The sequence below is a fragment of the Myotis yumanensis genome, unplaced genomic scaffold (assembly GCF_028538775.1).
Source record: "Myotis yumanensis isolate MYYU_CA2020_CCGP unplaced genomic scaffold, mMyoYum1.0.hap1 SCAF_13, whole genome shotgun sequence".
NCBI classification, from domain to species: domain Eukaryota; kingdom Metazoa; phylum Chordata; class Mammalia; order Chiroptera; family Vespertilionidae; genus Myotis; species Myotis yumanensis.
The window spans coordinates 22,040,780-22,061,605 of record NW_027223764.1 but is presented as its reverse complement, the minus strand read 5'-3'; the positions used below and the strand labels follow the sequence as shown (position 1 = coordinate 22,061,605).

The window sequence follows — 20,826 nt, the reverse complement described above, 5'->3', positions numbered from 1 at the left end:
GTCATCTTCTTCAAGGCCTGGAGAAAGGGCATTTTAGGAAAAAAAGTAGACAAGTAATAAAATTAATTGACTTACTATCTAATGAATAAACTTTTAATACCTTGAACCATTATTTTCTTTTATTTCTTAGTATTTCCCTAGTATAGTATCAACTGCAGCTATTTCCTACCTTTGTCTCATTTCACATATTCTTTGCTTTTTATTCTTAGAGTCAGATATTTGTTCTCCTCACTCTAAAGCTAATATATGGGCAATCTTTTATAAAGGTATTTTGGAACTTTCCTTTGTTTCTTTTAGGATTCTGCTGATGTATCTACATCCTTTTCTTTTTTTTATATCCTTTTCTTATATCATCTTCAACTTTGCCATCTCTATATGCTGTTAGTCTTTTATATATAAGAAGCCTTCTTCATTTTTTTAAACAAAGAACAATCCATTCATCTGATTAAACCTTAAAAAAACACTTTTGGGCTGTTTTTCCTATCTAACTAAGCCCTCACCTGGGTGGTATGCTGGTCTGCCTACAGTGCCTTCACTTTTTATTCACACATTTCTTCCCTAAAGCAATCCACGGATTCCCGAAGGCTACCAGTGACTTTCTGATACTCATTGGCTTGTCCTCATCCTTTTGCTTCTTTAAGTCTCTTCTCTATCGCTTCTGTGATGCTGCACTTGCCAGTTCCAGTTACTTGGGGACTCAAGTTTACAAAAGATTGAAAGCAGTTCTGTGTAAGATGGGGGCGTACGGCAGGTTTCAACGGGGAGTGAATTGTAAGAGAGGTTTTCAAAGTCCAGGGCCTTCTCTAAAGAAGTTAATTCAAAGTAAAACTTTACCATTGGGGCCTCTGACATCAGAGAGGGAAGTTACAGAACTCTCCTCTACAGTGTGGGAGTTCAAGGGCTGGTGCTGAGCCGTCGTTCTAGGAACCTGGGATGAATTCTCCAGAAGGCAAGAATGACTTGTGAGAATCAGAGTATAGCACCAAAAGAGGTCCAAATAAAGATACTCCTTTGGTAATACTTCCCAGTTAATTCATATTCTATATTATGTTTCAACTGTAAAAATGTAACCTAAAGATTCTTATATACTATGGATTTTATTAATTTTTCTTAAGCAGACATCTTGGTTACATCTCAATACCGTGCATCTATGGAAGGAAAATATTTAATAAGTCACTATGCTCAGGGTTTGCAGAGTACATCCAATATGCACCAGTTATTATTTAGCATTTACTATGTTTTAGCTACTACACAGAGTGTGGACACTTTACCCTCAAGAAGTTGACTGTCTCTTAAGGTTAAACTTAGAATAGAGCCTAAGGGTTATGATCAGAAGGGTTCCTTAGATCAGAGCCTCTCAACTGAAGGGAGGGGGGTGGACACTTATCAAAACTCTATGACACAAGTTAGAATATTCTCAGAAGACCCAGAAGACATATCACATGTAAACCTTCTATTTTATACTTAAATGTAGGGGATGGGTAAGTATTATGTTTAAATACCTGAAATGGGTATTTATAACGCTGTTCCCTATGCTGGGGAAATACTAACAAATACATAACCTGCATGTTGTATGCACAGTCACGAATATTTTTCTCTCTGTTAGTGTGTTAAGAAATGTAGATGCAAGAGGCGATCCTGGAATTCCATGGCTCATTAATACACAGAAGCTTTTTGAATGGGCAAATGAAGTCAGAATTGATCCAAATAATCCAGAATATTCTGATTTAATGGAATTTATTATGGTAAGTTATAGCAAATATCAATTCTGGAAATATATTCTATTTTCTAAGCTCTGGGTCCTTTACTTTTAAACTATTTAAAAATAGTTTGTGCCCGGCCAGCATGGCTCAGTGGTTTGGAGTCCACCTATGAACCAGGAGGTCACTGTTCAATTCCCAGTCAAGGCACATACCTGGATTGTGGGCTCGATCCCCAATGTGGGGCCTACAGGAGGCAGCCGATCAATGATTCTCATCATTGATGTTTCTGTCTCCCTCTCCTTCTCCCTTCCTCTCTGAAATCAATAAAAATTTATTTTAAAAATAGTTTACTGCACATTTTTTTCTAGGCATTAGGAGGCATGTAAGTGTAAATCTCAGGACAGACACAGTTTACAACCAGTTTACAGTTTTATAAAGGCAATAAGAAATTCAGCCACTGAAGTACTACTTGAGGCCCAATGGTTGGTACTTTGCCACTAAGCAGCCCACAGCACATCCTACTGGCTGACCTTCAGACTAGCATCTATTGCATGTCTACTGGAGTGCCTGCTGTATTATTAGATGCTAGGTATATAAAGACGGCTTACAGACACATTCCTTCCCTCTAAGACTCCATTATATATTCACTTCCCCTACTCTTCCTTATAGCCAACTGAATTGTTCATAGAAATATGAATAGATGTGCCCCAAAATGCTTTCTTCACACCTTTATTCATGTTATTCCCTCTGCCTAGAAAGCCACCCATAGAGGCTATCTTATCCATCCTCCAAATCTGATAAACATTTCTTTGGTAACCTCAGTTAAACATATGCTCTTCTTTCCTTGCCCTCTTGTTAACTTTTTTTCTTTTTCTTTTTATAACTGTTATGGTTCTAATTTCATTCTGCCTTATGCTGTAGTCATTACTGTGTTTTATCCTTCCTTGTGGGACTACAGCAAATAAATATTTATTTCTCTTATGGCAACTAACACTCTTCCTTGCATGTACCCTGTACTCCCATTTGCATTTATTGAATAAAGCAGCGCTTAAATAGGTTATTGCAATTAAGTGTCCCTAGATCAGAGCCTCTCAACTGATGTGCTGAATTGATCACAGGCATACAGAAATAGTGATTTTCTCTCATATTCTACATAAAAGTGAAATCATCTGGCATTTGTCTTTCTCTGTCTGCCTTATTTCATTCAGCACAGATCCTATATTCAAGTCTTTAATCCATTTGAGTTAATTTTTGTGTATGGCGTCAGAAAGCAGTCTGTTTTCATTCTTTTGCATGTGGCTTTACAATTATTCCAACAAGATTTATTGAAGAGGCCTCCCTTTCTCCATTGTTTAATTTTTTAAATTTAAATGTAGTTAGTATACAATATTATATTAGTTTCAGTTTGTAATATAGTGGTTTGACATTTTTATACATTAAAATGTGTTGAAATAAATTTTTAATTAAAAATTAATATATATTAAGTCAAGACTTTTATTATTTATGTTTTACAGTACATGAAACATAAAGGGAAGGAGATCCCAAAGTATTTTCGTCTTGAACAGTTGCAAGAAGAATCAAGTTTTGTTTCTGAAGAGGAAATGAAAAAGAGTAAACGTTTCCGGCTATTGCAGCTTAGAAATGCAGGACAATTAGGCATTTTCCCTCTGCAGCAAATACCCCTTTATGACAGAGAGATTCCAGACTCAGTCTTCCAGGTACGTGGTTTCTATTTGAGTATAATTTGTAAGTTAATGTTTTGCTGCTTTAAATCTGTCTTAATTTTTTTAACTGATAACCAGTAGACAGACCTCCCCCCTTTCTTTAAACATTAAAAATGTACAGATCTCCTAATTCCAGAAAGTCCTTAGCTTGACTTTGCAACTTAGTTGTTCAAACAAAGTATTTCAAAGCCGAAATCCTTTAGGTGTATTCTAAATTTATGTAAATACTGTATTTTTGCTATCGTAAAATGTAACACATATTTAAAAGAAACTTTTGGATATAAGGGAAAGAAACACTACCACATTAAATGTATACATTGATTATAAAGTGCACCTCAATTTCAGGAACTTTAAAATGGGGGTGTGGGGACTTAGTCTTAAGCTATGTGGGGGTGGTGTGCGGGAGCCGGCCATCACCAGCTGTCAGAGCCTAATGTGCATCTTTTTCCAACTCCACCTTCACTGACTTCATGTTGGCTGCTTTAAATTTGTTTAATTTGGTTGCTGGGGAAATATTTACACCATAAATCAGCACTTGCTACAAATTGGGCCCCCCCCCCCCACTTCCAGATAACTGGTTGTTAAACAATCACTAGTCTTAAGATAGCGGATTGTAAGAGCTAATTCCTGTAGAAAGAACCAATTGTAATAACCATAGCATATTTATAGAATATTTATTAATCATCTTCACATTTTCATAATGGCAAATTTTTCTCAATCATTACTCTTTTTTAAAAGATGAAGGGACCACATCCTAGAAGCAAACAAAATAGAAACTGTTTTTAGCTAATTATCAGTGGGAGAATCTGAAAGAAATGTTTTCCTCTTTTAATGCCAGAATGTTGCCAATGTCTCCCACACATGAACTGAAATAAATAGTTAACATTTTATTGCAGCATGTCATATCTGAACTGTGACATCCAAGAAGTGAAACTAACTTAATTCTCTGTTTAGGAATATGAAAGTCAGGTAGAGAAGGATATGTCCTTTTCAGACGTGAATTCTATTACCGCCCAAAGGATTAGTTCTGTCAATTTTCTGAAAAAGGTAACAACTGCAAAATAATATTAACAATATGTTTGCATTTACTCTTATGAAAACTGGTCTGCTGGATGTTTGGTACTATGGGCTTCCCAGAGAGTCAGACAGACAAATCTACTTACTCATCACCTCTTTCTGATCAGTGACGGGTTTTCTGTTCTGTTCACTTCCTTTTCAGAATTAGCTACACACCATCTGTAAATGTACACTGTTGATCTACATTGTTGATGCAGAGGTTACTTCAATGGACAGCAAACTCATTATTAGTTCATATCCTAACTTTTTCTACTTAAACATGAACATTAACAACTTTGCACTCTTTTTTTTTATTGCTTAAAGTATTACAAAGGGTATTACATATGTGTTCTTTCCCCGCCCCCCCCGCCCTTGACAATCCCCTGGCCTCCCCTACCCCCCAGTGTCTTATTTGCACTCTTTTTGACCCTGAAAGTTCATTTTGAGAAATACACCAGCATTTTGCCAGAATCTTTACTTTTACTAGTAATGTGGTAGTATCACAGCAGTTCAGGGGACAAAGGGAGGAAGGAGCTTAAATTAGGCTAGGATAGGTGTAAAAAGAGATAAGAACAGAGTTTAAGATGACATGAAAGGGTATGGAAGGACAAAAAAGTAGAAAAACACACACACTTGCTTTGGTGTGACATGAATGTGAGAGTAGGAATGATTTTAATAATGGAAACAAGCAGAACCATATTTTCACTTATCTAATCCCCCTTACCATTCATTGCTTGCACAAATTAAGGGGTGAAAAAATAGTGGCACCAGTAGTATTGTAAATAGTTTATCTTAAATTATAAACTATGTATTTCTTAAATTCTAATTTTTTTTGTAGATGAGAAAGATGGTAATGAAAAGAATTGTCAAAGTTAGCAAATTTAACTTATCAGATATTGTAGCTGATTATGAAGAAATTGTATCTACAAGGTACATATAAAAATTATTATTAAGTAAGAAATCTAAAGCTTTAAGTTAATACCTTCAAACTCCTCTAATAAGATCTCTACATTTATACTAACAAGTTATATATCAAAAGATGCAGTTATGCCCTAACCGGTTTGGCTCAGTGGATAGAGCGTCGGCCTGTGGACTGAAGGGTCCCAGGTTCGATTCTGGTCAAGGGCATGTAACTTGGTTGTGGGCACATCCCCAGTAGGGGGTGTGCAGGAGGCAGCTGATCGATGTTTCTCTCTCATCGATGTTTCTAACTCTCTATCCCTCTCCCTTCCTCTTTGTAAAAAATCAATAAAATATATTTAAAAAAAGATGCAGTTATAAAACATGAAATGAAATATCGTGAGTTAAAATATATTTGGTCATTTTAATATGGCATTCTTGACATAACGATACGATATGTATTTTCAATTGTATAGTATTTTAGTTTTTTTAATGTTATAGCTTTTTTTAAAACATACTTTTATTGATTTCAGAGAGGAAGGAAGAGGGAGAGAGAGATAGAAATATCAACGATAAGAGAGAACCATTGATTGGCTGCCTTCTGCACACCCCCTATTGGGGATTAAGCCCGCAACCCAGGCATGTGCCCTTGACCGGAATCGAACGAACCCAGGACCCTTTAGTCCGCAGGCCAATGCACCATCCACTGAGCCAAATTGGCCAGGGCAGTATTTTAGTTTTTAATGCTCTCCTTATTGATGGTTTTTAGCTCAAGAAAGAAAAGAAATACTTATGTTTCAAACCTATTTTGCCCTAAGATTTTCCTGTCCTGAGACTGCTAGTGAAAAGTCCTTGCTGGTGGTACCACACACTAAGCTTATAACCTATCCCTTTCAAAACTGAGTCCTCAGCCCTAGGAGAGCACTGTGATCCACAGGGGTCTTTGGCTGGAGCAATTCAATCTCATACTGTCCCATCTGTGAAACTCAGGGGCAGCAACAGGAGTAGAAATGCTTCTGGGAAACCACACTGGGGCCACTTGCAGGTTCATGGTATTACCAATAAGGAGTTCATTGGTTTAGGATGCTGAAATCTATTGTGTTTTATTTTCAGTCTTTGGGGGAATGACCATAGAGCTATAATTTCATGGATTTGTCACCAGGGCTGACAGCATATGTAACTACTCTTTCAGATTCATGTAGAAAAGCTGAGTTTCTAACCACTTTTAAGAGAATGATTCTTAAAAAAAAATAATAAAAATAAATTCTGAAAGAATATCATGTTTCATGGAATTACCTATCCTGCCCTTGTCTCTTGTTGGGTCATGTACCCAAAGGGCATGGAGCAATCACATTCCCTCTTAACATAAGAGTGAACATAGCATCTCCTCTATGCTCAGAAAATGATTTCTTCCTTGAGTTTAAAACAACTGTCTCCTCTCCACAATGGAGAAAATATGGCTTACAATAATGGTTTTATTTACAATAATTAACTTAAAAAATGGATATCTTTTAAAACTAAGTTATCTTGTATATATGTGGCTGATCACGTTTACTCTTTAGCCAGTTGACGCATGCAATTTGCAAGCTTGTTGAACGTCAAAGAAAGTTAAAGCCTCAGAGGAAAGAAAGGAAAAAAGTGGCAGCACAGACGATCTGTGATGGAGATATTAAGATTCTTGTCAGAATCCTGAGGGCTTATAATATACCCAGCAGGAAAACAACAGTTCACAGGTAAGGCCATATGCACCAGTTTTTAAGATTACAAAAGATCTGTATTAAATGTAAATTTCCACACTGTCCAATTAGCATATCTTTGCACTTTATTAATGCTCCATATACAGAAACTGAGTGAAAGTTTGTCTTCATTTGGATAGGCAAGCTTATTGTCATTGTCATGTATTAATAAGAGTTTTTACAAGTTTGAGATGCCCGAAGTATATCTTGCTTTTTATCTCTATTCCCTATTATGAAGAGTTGTGAAGCAACTGTTGCCAACTACACTATTCTCTGCCACTGGCCCCTCTCATTATTGGAATTAAAACACTGGAGAGAGTAGAGTCTCTTTTAGACTTGTCATATTAGATGACTTCTGCAAAAATCAGGTCTTACCCACCTTTTCTGCAGGTGCTCCCGGGCTTTATTTGTGTTTCTGGTGTAGAGGATATGTAGGGCCAGAGTGGGTATCACAATTGAGCGATACCAAAATAAGGCATTGTGAATATTGATTATTTATGTATATTTAGTGTATCCTGAATATTGAGTGCCTCTTACCTATTTAATCTGGTGTGTGGTTCGTATGTGGCTATTTAGTATCCAGGTACCTCAGGAATATTAAATATACCTCTCTATCAATATTTCACACATATATGCTCTACACCAAGCATGTCAAACTTGTGGGCCGTATGCGACCCACAACGAATATTTTTGCGGCCCAGCCAATATAAAGTTGTGCAGTTATTCAGTGTCTGGTAAGTTAATGTTCAAGAAAAAAATATTAATTTTTATTAAAGTGTTCTATTATTTTATGTTAACGATTACTCATTTATTTCAGCCCTTTGTATTCAGCATATTTCTATCGAAATAAACCTACATTTCTATGAAAATTGAAGCTTTTGGTTTTTTGCAGCCTACATAAACTTAAACCTTGTTTATTTGGCCCATGTTAGCCCTGAGTTTGACATGCTTGCTCTACACTCTACTTGCTAATCTCATGTTTACCCCATCCTATAAATTTTGCATATGAACAACAAGTATTAATTAACAAGCTACTAATCTACAGTTTAAAACTTTTTATGTTTTGCCTATATGTATATTCAACCTTATTTATTTATAGAATTGATATTCTTAAAACAATGCACATTTCAAAGGCTGCTTGTAAAATCACATCATAGCATCATCACCATTTCCTATAATCATCAATTCGTAAAAGAAAGAATGTTGCAACACCAAAAATAGGAAGGATATCATCTCGACGTATCATTTGCCTTATTTTTCTCCTTTTGCTGAGGAAAACTTTATCATAGACTGAATCCAGTCCATATTTCAGCATTTAGGAGCTGCTCCTTTAGAGCAGTCATTATCAGGGATTTAGCTCTAACCACCTATGATCTGAATATCAAAGCAAACTGTCAAATCCAGGTAACTGGATTATATGTGTCCATAAGCATAGGCAAAAATCTGCTACTCCCACCAAAACTAACTGATATCTCTCTATTGTTTTTCTAGAAGGCCCTTGGATATATCTACTTCTCTGATATCATCCATATCTTGCCTCAGACATAAAGAAACAACCAAATCAGTGGCCTCAGAAGAGATCTTATATGAGTTAAGTATTTAGTACTTTTATAAAGTGTAGTTCCAATGGCTTGCCCTGAATTGCTACTGGTTTCTCTGTCTCTAATCTGTTGGGATTCCAGTTTACTTTCCATAACACAATGAAGGTGCTCTTTATAAAATCTAATTCTAACCCTTTCATTTCTTGCTCCCCTGCTCTCAGGGTCTTTAGAATACAGTACAAGCTCCTTAGAATGCCTACAAAAAATCTGTAATGATGTGGCCCTTACCTACAAGTCAGCCAAATCCCATCTCTTTCCACCCAACAGCAGTATCAGACTACCACCTGTTCTAGAAAGCCTATGTACATGCCCTTTCCTTAGCCTGCAGTGGCCTCCACCCAGCTCAGTATTCTTGGCCACATTACTGCTTAATGTTTCTAAGCTCAGGCTCAAGCAGTGTTTTCTCTGTGAAGCTCCTGTCCTCACCCCCAGAAATTTAATCATGCCCTCTCCTGAGTAACTATTATACCTGGAATATATTTTTATTTTATTTCTCACATTTCATTGCAATTATTTATTTACCTGTTTATTTCCCCTAATCTTATATAATAAAAGCCTAATGTGCTAAGTGTCCAGTCGTCCAGTTGGCTGTTCAACCAATCAAAGCATAATATGCTAATGATATGCTAAGGCCACTCAACTGCTCACTATGACATGCACTGACCATCAGGGGGCAGACAGTCTACTAGTCAACCAGTTGCTATGACATGCACTGACCATCAGGGGGCAGACAGTCAACTAGTCAACCAGTCGCTATGACATGCACTGACCATCAGGGGGAAGATGCTCTGACCAGTAGGTTTACTTGCTGCTGCGGTCCGGCTGATCAGGACTGAGTGAGACAGGCCAGACTGGCCCTCCCGGGGTCCCTCCCCAGCCAGCCGACCTCCTGCATCTCCCCAGCCCCGATCATGTACCAGTGAGATCCCTCAACCTGGCCTGCACCCTCACGCAATATGGGACCCTTGGGGGATGTCAGAGAGCTGGTTTTGGCTTGACAGCGGAACGACCGGTTGCTATGACATGCACTGACTACCAGGGGGCAGATGCTTAATGCAGGAGCTGCCCCCTGGTGGTCAGTGTGCTCCTGCAGGGGGAGCACCACTCAGCCAGAAGCCAGGTTCACGGATGGTAAGTACAGCGGTGGAGGTGGGAGCCTCTCCCACCTCTGAGGCAGCACTAAGGATGTCCAACTGAAGGCTTAGGCCCGCTCCCTAACTGTCAGTCGGACATCCCCCGAAGGCTCTCGGACTGCAAGAGGGCACAGGCCAGGCTGAGGGACCGCCCCCTCCTGAGTGTATGAATTTCATGCACTGGGCCTCTAGTAAGCTATAAAATCTATAAAGCAAAGTTCCATTTATCTTTTTTTGTTAATTTTCACCCAAGGAAATTTTTTCCATTAATTTTTTTTAAAGAGAGTAGAAGGAAGGGAAGGAGGGAGGAAGGAAGGGAGAGAGAGAGACCATTGTGGGAGAGACATTGATTGGTTGCCTTCTACACACACTCTGACTGGGGATGGGGATTGAACCTGCAACTCAGGCATGTGTCCTTGACTGGGAATGGAACCTGAGACCCTCCATGTGTGGGCTGACTCTCTAACCACCTAGCCATACTGGCTATTTATCTTAGAAAAGTATCTATATTAAATAGGACCAATAAATGATTAATAAGTGAATGAGAGAATAATAGTTATCTGAAACACTAGAATAAGTAAGCATCTAGTTTTCAACCAGCAACCAAGTAATTCCTTAGCTTTTTATCTTTTATCAACTATATAAAATATTACAAAAATCTAGTCATTGTTTATTATGTATTTCAGGATACTGTACACCCTTTTGTGGAAGTTTCCTTTCAACACACTGTATACCAAACCAGTACTGCAAGTGGATCTCATCCATGCTGGAATGAGGAAATTAAAGTAGATTTTGTGTAAGTTGGAGTCCATTTTTTCTTAGCTCCTAAAAAAAGAACAATAAATAATTATTTTTGAGCCATTTATTAAAAATAATGGTTGAGATAAGCTTTGCTTTTTAGGCTTTTAAATAATGAAATATCTCTTACATAGATATTAATATATATGATGTATATATAAATATAAGTTCTCAGGAAAAATAAAATGAACACCTGTATATCTACCTTCCATCTTAAAAAGTAGATATTGCCAATATTTTTGAAGGCTTCTCTATGCCAATTACTAATTATATCTTCCTTCTCTCCCTCCAGAGGTAAAAACTATAAATTAGGTATTTATGCCTTGTGTCTGATATCTGCTTCCCTGACCTTTCTTACTGTTTGAATGTGAAAGGGAGTATTAATTGAAAGGGAAATAAATATATTATATTGTATAATATTATGTTAAGTAATTAGTATATAAAAGTATATTTTGGTTTAAAAGTTTGTAAAGGTACAAAATTTGGTTGTAGTGTAGAAATATTTGTGTATTAGACATTAGAGTTAGAAGAAATATACTGTATTAAATAAATAGATTTAGGATAACATGAAATAGTCAATAAGATAAACTTATATATAAATGCTGTAGAGAAGTTGCATTCTTGAAATTATAGCAATGAAATAAGCCAAGAACACATTTAGAGCACAACAAGGTAGATCAGAGGGTTCAGCTAAGCCAAAGCCATTCAACTACCATTTTTCATTGCCTCAGATACTCCATTCTCTTCTCCACATGACATTTTAATGAATAAAAATCATGTACAAATGGGGTAGATAGTAATAATAAATAAATAGTAATTAGCCTTGTGAGCTCTACTTTGGAGGAGAAATTGTGAAATTGGAGGCAAGTTTGAATAGAATACAAAATGCAAGATAGTATAGGACTTGAGTGATTTAAAGGACATACTAAGTTGACACACTCCAAAGTGACTTGAGGATGACAGTTATCATCTCTTCTGCTAATATCTTATATAATAAAAGGCTAATATGCAAATTGTCCCCTCGGGAGTTTGACCAACGGAAGTTCGACCACTCACTATGATGTGTGCTGACCACCAGGGGGTGGTAAGGAACGAAGGAAGACCCCAGCTGGCAGCTGGCAGCTGGCAGCCGGCAGCCAGCAGCCGAGGGAAGGAAGGCCCTGATCAGCCCTGATCTCCAGCCACTCCTAGGGACCCTACCCATGCACCAATTTCATGCACCGGGCCTCTAGTAGTATAATAAGTATGCATTGCCTTTTCTACCCTGTCTTAGACGTTGCAACATGAAAGGAAACTCTTGAAGGAGCAGGGTAAAGAAGTCAGCTTATCACTTAGAAATAAAAGGAACATTCAACTTTAAAATTATTCTCTAAACTCAATGAACATTTTCCAGTTGTCAGTGTATCTGTAGGTCTCAGAAAGTTATACAAGCTATTGGAGACCCTTTGAAATAGTAGCTGTTTTCTTAAGCAACAAGCTTCAGCAAATAATGTCAGTGGCAGTTGGTATCGTGAAAAGATCCTAGCCTTTGAGGCAGTTAATTGGGTTCAGATGAGGGCTCTGTCACTTGCTGATGACATTAGCTTGACCAAGTTATTTAACTTCTCTGAGCTGTTAGAAGTTTGATTGAGATTTGATGTACAGGCTGGAGCTGATAGTGAAAGTTCAGTGCTTGTGATATACTACATTATTCTTTCAGCTACATCCAAAAATTTCTCCAATCAAGTAAGCCATCCACAGACAGTTTGAAAAATTAAATGCACCCCACTATCCCAGTTTCTGGTTGGAGAAAATAAATATGGGAAAGAGAATAAGCTTCAAATAATTTCTTTGCAATGGATGCCTCTACTAGGAAGTCTTTCTGCTTGACATTACAACATTTTTATTCTTCACTCAGTTACCTTAAGAGATAAAAAAAGATAAATAACAAAGCATGTACTGGCTTTAATGAAAGATAGCAGATGTCTTAAAAGCACATAGTTTTTTCTTAGTTTACATGTTATAACAGAAAAGAACACAGGTGATTTAATAGTACTTTATGAATAATGCTCTTATAAAATAAATTAAACATCTAAATAAGTTTTTCTTATTTATAGCTCACCAGGACATGATTATAGCTTCTCAAGTTTATCTAAAATAAAAGATAATATATATATCAACATTTTTGATGAAATGATTTTTGAAAAACATGAGGTAAAGTACAACAATTATAATTATGCTAAAATAATGCTAACTTCTGACTGAATGAAGTCTAGTAACATATTTGTAAATTTGCTTTTAGATGTAATATTTATTTCTAACATTTTCTAAAAAGCATTTAGAGCAGCTTGGAATAAAATCAGACATATGACAAGACAGTTCAAAAATAACAGATCACAAACCATATATAGAAGGAAAAGGGATAAATATAACAAGAATTTGGGAGAAGTAGATTTCTGCAATTGAACATTACATTAAAATGTGAGCTTCCTGGTAGTCAAGATAGAAAGATAAGCAAAAATGGGTTATATATTTTCCACTGTCTGATCAAAGAAAATATACCCCTTCTATAAAAAATAGCAAATGATTCCTAAAACCCAGTTCTCTTCAATCTGACATTAAAAGTTATGAATGTCTTCCTCATAGATATCAGAAAGTTCCTAACACTGTGCCTAGTACCATAGCAAGCTCTAAAATAAATGTTAATTTCCATCCTACTGAAGTTGACACTAAAAGTATAAAGATGCATATCCATTATACCCTCTCTCTTGGGGCTCTGATTAAATACTTGAATATAAATGTCTAGCAAATTATATGTCAACACTATTGAAGGAGCAATTAATTCTACATGGAGGGATTGGGGATTAGGCTCAGAGAAGTTGAAGCAGATCTTGATGCAATTCCTATCAAGATGCCAATGGCATATTTCACAGAACTAGAATTAATAGTCCAAAAATTTATATGGAACCACAAAAGACCCAGAATAGCCACAGCAATCTTGAGAAAGAAGAACAAAATTGGAGGAATCATGCTACCTGATATCAAATTACACTACCAGGCCATAGTAATCAAAACAGCATGGTACTGGCATAAGAACAGACATACTGTATAGATCAATGGAACAGAATAGAGAGCCCAGAAATAAACTCATGCCTTTTTGATCAATTAATATATGACAGCCCAGCCAGTGTGGCTCATTGGTTGAGCATTGACCTATGAACCAGGAGGTGATGGTTTGATTCCCGGTCAGGGCATATGCCTGGGTTTCGGGCTCAATCCCCAGTAGGGCACGTGCAGGAGGTAGCCAATCAATAATTCTCTCTCATCATTGATGTTTCTATCTCTCTCCCTCTCCCTTCCTCTCTGAATTCAACTTCAAGTTCAAAAACAGTCCCCTAGATTAAAGAGCAAGTGCATGAGGGAGTTGCAGCCTCCCATTCAGTATGAAGATGTTCACACTAATGCCAACTAGGATTGCTGCCTCCTGCAGGTCACCACCCTCAATTTTTTTATATTCTTTAGGGAATTTTTTTTAAGTTTGCTGCCCTGAGTATATCTATTATAATAAAAATATTGCATTAAAAATGTAAATAGCCATACATATGTCATAAACTCCACAAGTCATTATTTTGCTTTAATTTCGAAAAGTGAGAAAAAGATCTTTTCTATTTACCCTTTGTTTTATTTTTTAAAAGAAAGAGAATGATTTTTATACTTACAAGTTTTTGAATTATTCATCACATCGTATAAAATAAATTATTATTTATTTTAACAGGATCACTGTTTCAGGAGCTGCAGTGGTCATTCATATGTAAGAAAGAATTGGCTTGGATCCATTGTCTTCCCTTTCTCTGCTCTTCTGCAACAATCTGAGGTAATAGAAAATGATTGTTTGCTAATTTTCTAAGTTTTTACCTCTCACCAATAGAAACATTTACTGATGGGGGTGGGGAGTGGGAATCACATTCTGTGATTGGCAGGTTGTTAGGTCAGTTAAAGTGATCTTGTATTTGAGAGCCATTGGGGTGTTGGAGTGTGTGAAAGTTTTAACTGTCTCTAGAACAGAAGACACAAATTTATTTCTTAAAGCTTTAAAGAGTGTATTGATAAAGACTGGGACAGCTAGCCTTCGATCTTAAAGCAACATTTATATTTGCATGTAATAGTTTTATAGGACCAGATTCACAAATGTTCTGATCAGTGCTACTGCTTTGTAAGCATGGGTTCCCGGAGCTTCAGCTCCTCAGCATTGTGTATCATTAGTGGTGAGACTGATGCTTGGTAGGTGTCTGTTATATTCCCAGGGGGCCCTGCTGATGGGTTATGTAGCAAGAATATGCCTACCTGACCAGCAAAATATAAAAACTCCAGCCTAGACTCTATTTGGAGCTCTGTTACTTACTTACAGAGTTATGCAAGATATAGAAGATTCAGAAATGATTTCTCTATCTTAGTGAAGTTCACTGTCTATAGAAGAAAACTAACATTTCAGTACAACCTGATACTGCTGTGGGGCTTTGGTAGGGGCATGAGATAGGTACAATGAGACAGTAGGGAGCACCTTACTCTTTCTGGTTTGGAGCAGGAAGAAGGGGTTGTTCAGAGGGGTCGGGTGGGTAAGAGGGGAATGAGGAGGAGAATGAAAGATCAGGGAAGTATTTACAGAGGTGATAACTTTTGAAGCAAGCCCTAAAAATGAGTTTGTCAAGCAAACAAGGGCATTTGACTCAAGGATTTCTATGTGTATTAATTATGTGTGATCCCATGCCACAGAAAACCCAATAGTGGCTGATGTAACCGGTCTATTTATTTCGCCCAAAAAGAAGTCTAGGTGTCAGAGCAGCAGCTCAAGAATCCAAGTTGCTTTTGTGTTTCTGTTCTACTGTCCTTATCATGTGGCTTGCATCCTTATAACTGCAGATCGTTCACTGCACCTCCAGCCTCATATTCATGATGCAGACAGGAGTCAGGGTGAAGCACCAAGTGGCAGTGCCCGTATTAGTAAAACAGACGCTTCACCAGAAAATCCTGGCAGACTTCTTTATTTTGTTGATGCGACTTGACCACTTGTCATGTTGCCACCTAGAACTGTTGGTAAGAAAGGAGAAGAGAATGGATGTTAGGGAGGAGAGTAGAAATGTCTGCATAATATGAGGGAGCATGCTGCAAATTTATGCTGCAGATAAAGAGCAACAGAGATTTAAGTTATTGGGAGGAACATGGCTTCCTACACTCATAAACCCTGCAGATGTTTCTCAGTCTCAGGCCAGACTCCAGGATAGAGAGGTGGTTCAGAATGTGAGCTTCAAAGGTGGACAAACCTGAGTTGTATTCCTGGCTCTATTACTCATCAGTTGTGTTGTGATCTTACATAAGTGATGTAAATTCTTTGGGCCTCAGTTTCCTTATCTACAAAATAGAGAGAAGAGCTGTATCTATCTCATTGAATGATGTCATCTATATCAAACACTTGGCACAGTGCCTTGCACATAGTAAGTGCTCAATAACTATTAACTATGATTATTAGTTATTATGATTGTAAATTAGCTCCTCTATACACACACACACACACACACACATACACACACACCCTCCTGTGGACCTATAGGTTTTTTCTCTTTCTAGACCTAATGAAAAATGTAACATTGTCTTTTAGCATTTTCTCTGAGCCTGAATTAGATTTTTTTAGAGTTTTTAATACTCTGATACAGTAACTTCCTCATTTCATCCCTTTCTTACTCCTGCCCTCTTTGCATAGTACATACTAGACTGGGACCCAGAATGTCAAGGGTGTCCGTGAACAGATCGCCATGGAGAACCTGATCATCCTTGTACAAGTACATATTAGTAGAACCAGCACATACCCATGCAAGCCTGTTTCCTCCTGTGGAGAAGACTGAGCTGGGCTGTAGTATATTTGACTGGTGTTTATTTTTATCGTGCAGAATCTATTATATTGATATATCCTTTCAGATTAATGGAACATTCCAAGTAAACATTCCACCAGTTTTGCTTGGGTATACTTGGAGTAAGACTTCTACATCTCCTAAAGAAGATCATAATGTGCAGAATTTAAAAGAATGTACCTTTTTAAATATTTTTGCTACCATTGAACCTCAAATATCATATGTCACCTGTAATCCAGAACTAGACAAGGTATGTTTTACTTTGAATTATTTTTACATATACTATCAAAGAAGTGTAAAGTATTTAAAAAACCAATAACAATAATTTCAAAGCTAGCAAAAAAACAAATATTGGTTCTTAATATTTCCCTGTGGGAACAATATGTATGGTACAATATTGAGATATTTTAAACTTGATTTTAGTTTTCAGATCAAATAGATGTTTTGGAGAGAGCACACATTTTTGCAAAAAATTGTAAGGCAGTATTTCCCAACCGAAGAATCACAACAACTGTTTTTAATCATGACGGGATACAAATCTTAGTAACAAGATATATCAAGGCATTAAATCCACCTCAACAACTCCTGGATATATTTCTTCGTGATTCCAATGCAACACTTGTAAGTTATATTTATTTTAGTCGTTTTATTAAGATATAAATCACGTACCATATAATTAACCCATCTAAAGTGTTCAATTCAATGATTTTTAGTATCTTCCCAGAATTGTGCAACCATCTCCAGAGTAAATTTTAGGCGTTTTTATCACTCCAAATTTATATTTTTAAACTTGTTTATTTTTTTAATATTAATTTTTAGGATAAGTTTGTTACTAAAATTGTTTTGCCTTCAAAGACAGTTTCAGCCCAGCCATTGTGGTTCAGTGGTTGAGCATCGACCTATGAACCAGGAGTCAATTCCTGGTCAGGGCACATGCCCGGGTTGCAGGCTCGATTCCCAGTGTGCAGTGTGTAGGAGGCAGCCAATTAATGATTCTCTCACATCATTGATGTTTCTCTCTCTCCCTCTCCCTTTCTTTCTAAAATCAATAAAAATATGTAAAAAAAGAACAACACAAAAACCCCAAAGATAGCTCATGAGAGAAAAACCATCTATGTTGCAATGTGTCCTCCTGAGCCCCAGATGGAAGACCTCTCTGCCCCCCTTCATTTCTGCCCACTTGGACTAGAAGGGCCCTGTTGCTACACCACTTCACGCGACCATACTGGCTTCACAACTTTCCTATCAAACTTGGAAAAATGACACAAAAATTTCTTTGACTTCGAGGCAAAATAAAAAGTTATGTACCGAAAGGGATAGTGTTCTTCTAAGGATTGCTTCTCATTGTTTGTGGGAATGAAGAAAACTATATTATTCTATATAAACTGCCAGTGTAACACTTTCTACCCCACCCCCCTGTGACTTATGCCCATCTATTTACCAGCTGACAAAAGAGAAATATATTCAACATTTAATTTTATATAAAATGAAGAGGATATAGCTTCTTCCACTTTGAGAAAGGAAAATAAGTCAGAAGTATAAGTCTCCCCTTTAAGAAAAAAGTAAGTTTTGATTAAAAGACATGTATGAGAAATCACACCTTTTGTTTATTCTGGTTGGATTGAGTCAATTGGCTCTCCGCAGAATATTTATTTGACCAGTATAAAACTCCCTTAGCTGGACTCTTTAAGCTAAAATAAAATTTCTAATTTAGGTTGCCTTTTATTACACTCTGCTTTTCCATCCTGAGTTTCTTCCTACCTATGTTTCCTGACACCCAAAGTCCAAGGAGTGCTCTTAGATTTACTGCAAAGACAATATTTGTGTGTGCTTTTATTTATTTATTTTTGTTAATCCTAACTCAAGGATATTTTTTCCATGGATTTTTAGGAGGATGGGAGGGGTAGAGACAGAGAGAAACATCGATGTGAAAGAGACACATTGATTGGTTGCCTCTCCTGCATGTGCCCCTTCCAGGGCCAGGGATGGAGCCTGCAACCCAGGTGTGTGCACTTGACTGGAATCAAACCAGAACCCTTCAGTCCTTGGGGCCAACGCTCTAACCAAAGAAAGAGCACTGCTAGGGCATTTGTGTATATTTTTTAAAATATGTAAATCCTAGCTCCTTTGCTTGTCACAGACTATGAACCATTAGGGTATAGGAGGTGATAATAGATCATAAATGGTGGCTATTGTAAATTAATGAAAATGTTAGTGAATTTTCTCTGTTAACTTGTTATTTATTTGTATCTTTTTCTCCTCTACGACTTTAAAAGCCTGAATCCTTGTCTCTCTAGTCCGGGGGGAAAAACAATTAACAGTATAATTTCTGTTGTTTGAGAAAGCAGACTATACCAATATCTTCCTGCTACAGCAGCTCACAACAGCTTATATTAATTAAGATAATTCTGATTTTGAACCTGAAAGCAAATCAAACTTATGCTATTCTTCAGCATATTTTTTCAATTTTAACAGTTATATTCTAAAGTATATATGTAATGTATCATGTTTAAAATTGTAAGAATTTATTACAGTGAAATGCAATGGTTAACAGGCACACTCTGGAGTCAGGCCAATTTGGGCTTATTCCTAGAGGTCCCATATATAATGTTGGCTGTGTGACTCTGAGCAAGTTACCCTAACCTCTTCTGTAAAACAAAAATAATAATAGTATTTATTTCATAAAATACACTAAATGTAATGATAGTGCATAGAAAGCATTATGATGGGCATATAGTATGCACTCAGTAAATGTTATTTAATATTATTCTAGGACCTCATTGCTCATTTTGTATCTTTGATTCCTCTTATGCCTGACCTGGATGAAAATGATGGTTTTGATATATGGATGACATCAGAGGTAACAAATGACATTTTATAATTAAAATTTATAGTATTCCTTATTTGTTTTTCTCTTAAAGAAACCTGTTTATTATAATGTAGTATTTTGCCTTATGAAATTTGAAATCATTTGATAATTTAATAAATAATTTTCAGTTCTAGTAACAACTTATAGAAATAATTCTGAAAAACCAAAAATCTTACTCAGTGTTACAAGTGGTAGCTCATGAATATTTTGATTGAATTGAAATTTCTGGAGTACAATATTATGACAGCCTCCAGAGATAAATATGGCTTGTCACTATGGATCCTGATGTCGAGGGCAAATGCCACTACTTCCCAGGTTTCCCAGTCTCCCCCCATCTGAACGAAGAGCTTGTATAGCAATGCTTTCTTAGCACCTGGATTAAAGTTCTCTTTAGATTGCTCGCCAACTAAAATACAAGCACCATACAATTTTGGGGGTGTATTTATACTAAAATATTTGTTTATCTGAAATTCAAATTTAGAGTTGGGCTTTCTAGTTTCCCCTCAAAATCTGGCAACCTTAGTTAGAGCACTTCTTCTATTCCATCTTACATAATACTTAGTTGCTTTTAGATTGACCCACTCTGTACATATACATCCCAAGTTAATCTCCTTGAATTAACAAGAAGACTTTATTCTTATTTATTTTTATATTTATCATTTATACACTGCTTTAAATTTCACAAGCATTCCATAAATATTTTAAGTGGAAAATATTAGTACAATGGGAGCCTAAGAGAGAGGCACTTTCCATCTGGAACTGATAGTCCTAGAACGTACCTAGAATGTTTTAGGGCAGGGGTCCTCAAACTACGGCCTGCGGGCCACATGCGGCCCGCCGAAAACATTTGTTTTTTTACTTCAAAATAAGATATGTGCAGTGTGCATAGGAATTTGTTCATAGTTTTTTTTTTAAAACTATAGTCCAGCCCTCCAATGGTCTGAGGGACAGTGAACTGGCCCCCTGTTTAAAAAGTTTGAGGACCCCTGTTTTAGGTGCTAGATTTGAGCTGAATTTGATTTAGGGGGCACAGGGTTAACTTCATAGGTAGGTTACTCTGTCTTTGGCTTAGTGATAACCAGGGAGACACAAGCATATGGTCCTAGTGATTCAGTGATTCCAACCTGGTAGAACTCAAAGAGTTGTCTTTAACTCGACTCTTCTGAGACTCTCTGAACTAATCAGAATGTGTTCTGGGATATTATGGTCCTGAAGAACATTGAAAGAGAGCCTCTAATATAACTAAAAATAACTATTCAAGCAAATACTACCAAGTGCTCCTCGCCCCTATGTTCCAAGTTAACGTTCTCTCCTCCTAATGCCCTAGCAGTGGTCGGCAAACTGCGGCTCGCGAGCCACATGCGGCTCTTTGGCCCCTTGAGTGTGGCTCTTCCACAAAATACCAACTTCTGCGCATGGGC

General features: G+C 37.0%; 1 protein-coding gene across 3 annotated transcripts in view; it reads left to right on the top strand.

The window, feature by feature from the left end:
* CC2D2B (coiled-coil and C2 domain containing 2B) overlaps positions 1-20,826 on the top strand; it is a 58,510-nt gene that overhangs the window by 24,979 nt on the left and 12,705 nt on the right. For 2 of the 3 annotated variants that reach the window (XM_070431872.1, XM_070431871.1), the window contains exons 1-4: positions 12,824-12,844; positions 14,406-14,504; positions 16,960-17,157; positions 19,310-19,396. In XM_070431872.1, the coding sequence (XP_070287973.1) occupies positions 12,824-12,844; positions 14,406-14,504; positions 16,960-17,157; positions 19,310-19,396 (405 nt within the window). Of the gene's footprint in view, positions 1-1,606; positions 1,746-3,217; positions 3,422-4,381; positions 4,475-5,321; positions 5,414-6,945; positions 7,117-8,613; positions 8,710-8,881; positions 8,883-10,539; positions 10,650-12,747; positions 12,845-14,405; positions 14,505-16,603; positions 16,787-16,959; positions 17,158-19,309; positions 19,397-20,826 lie in introns of those variants that run through there. The other variant, XM_070431870.1, reaches the window with a different exon arrangement.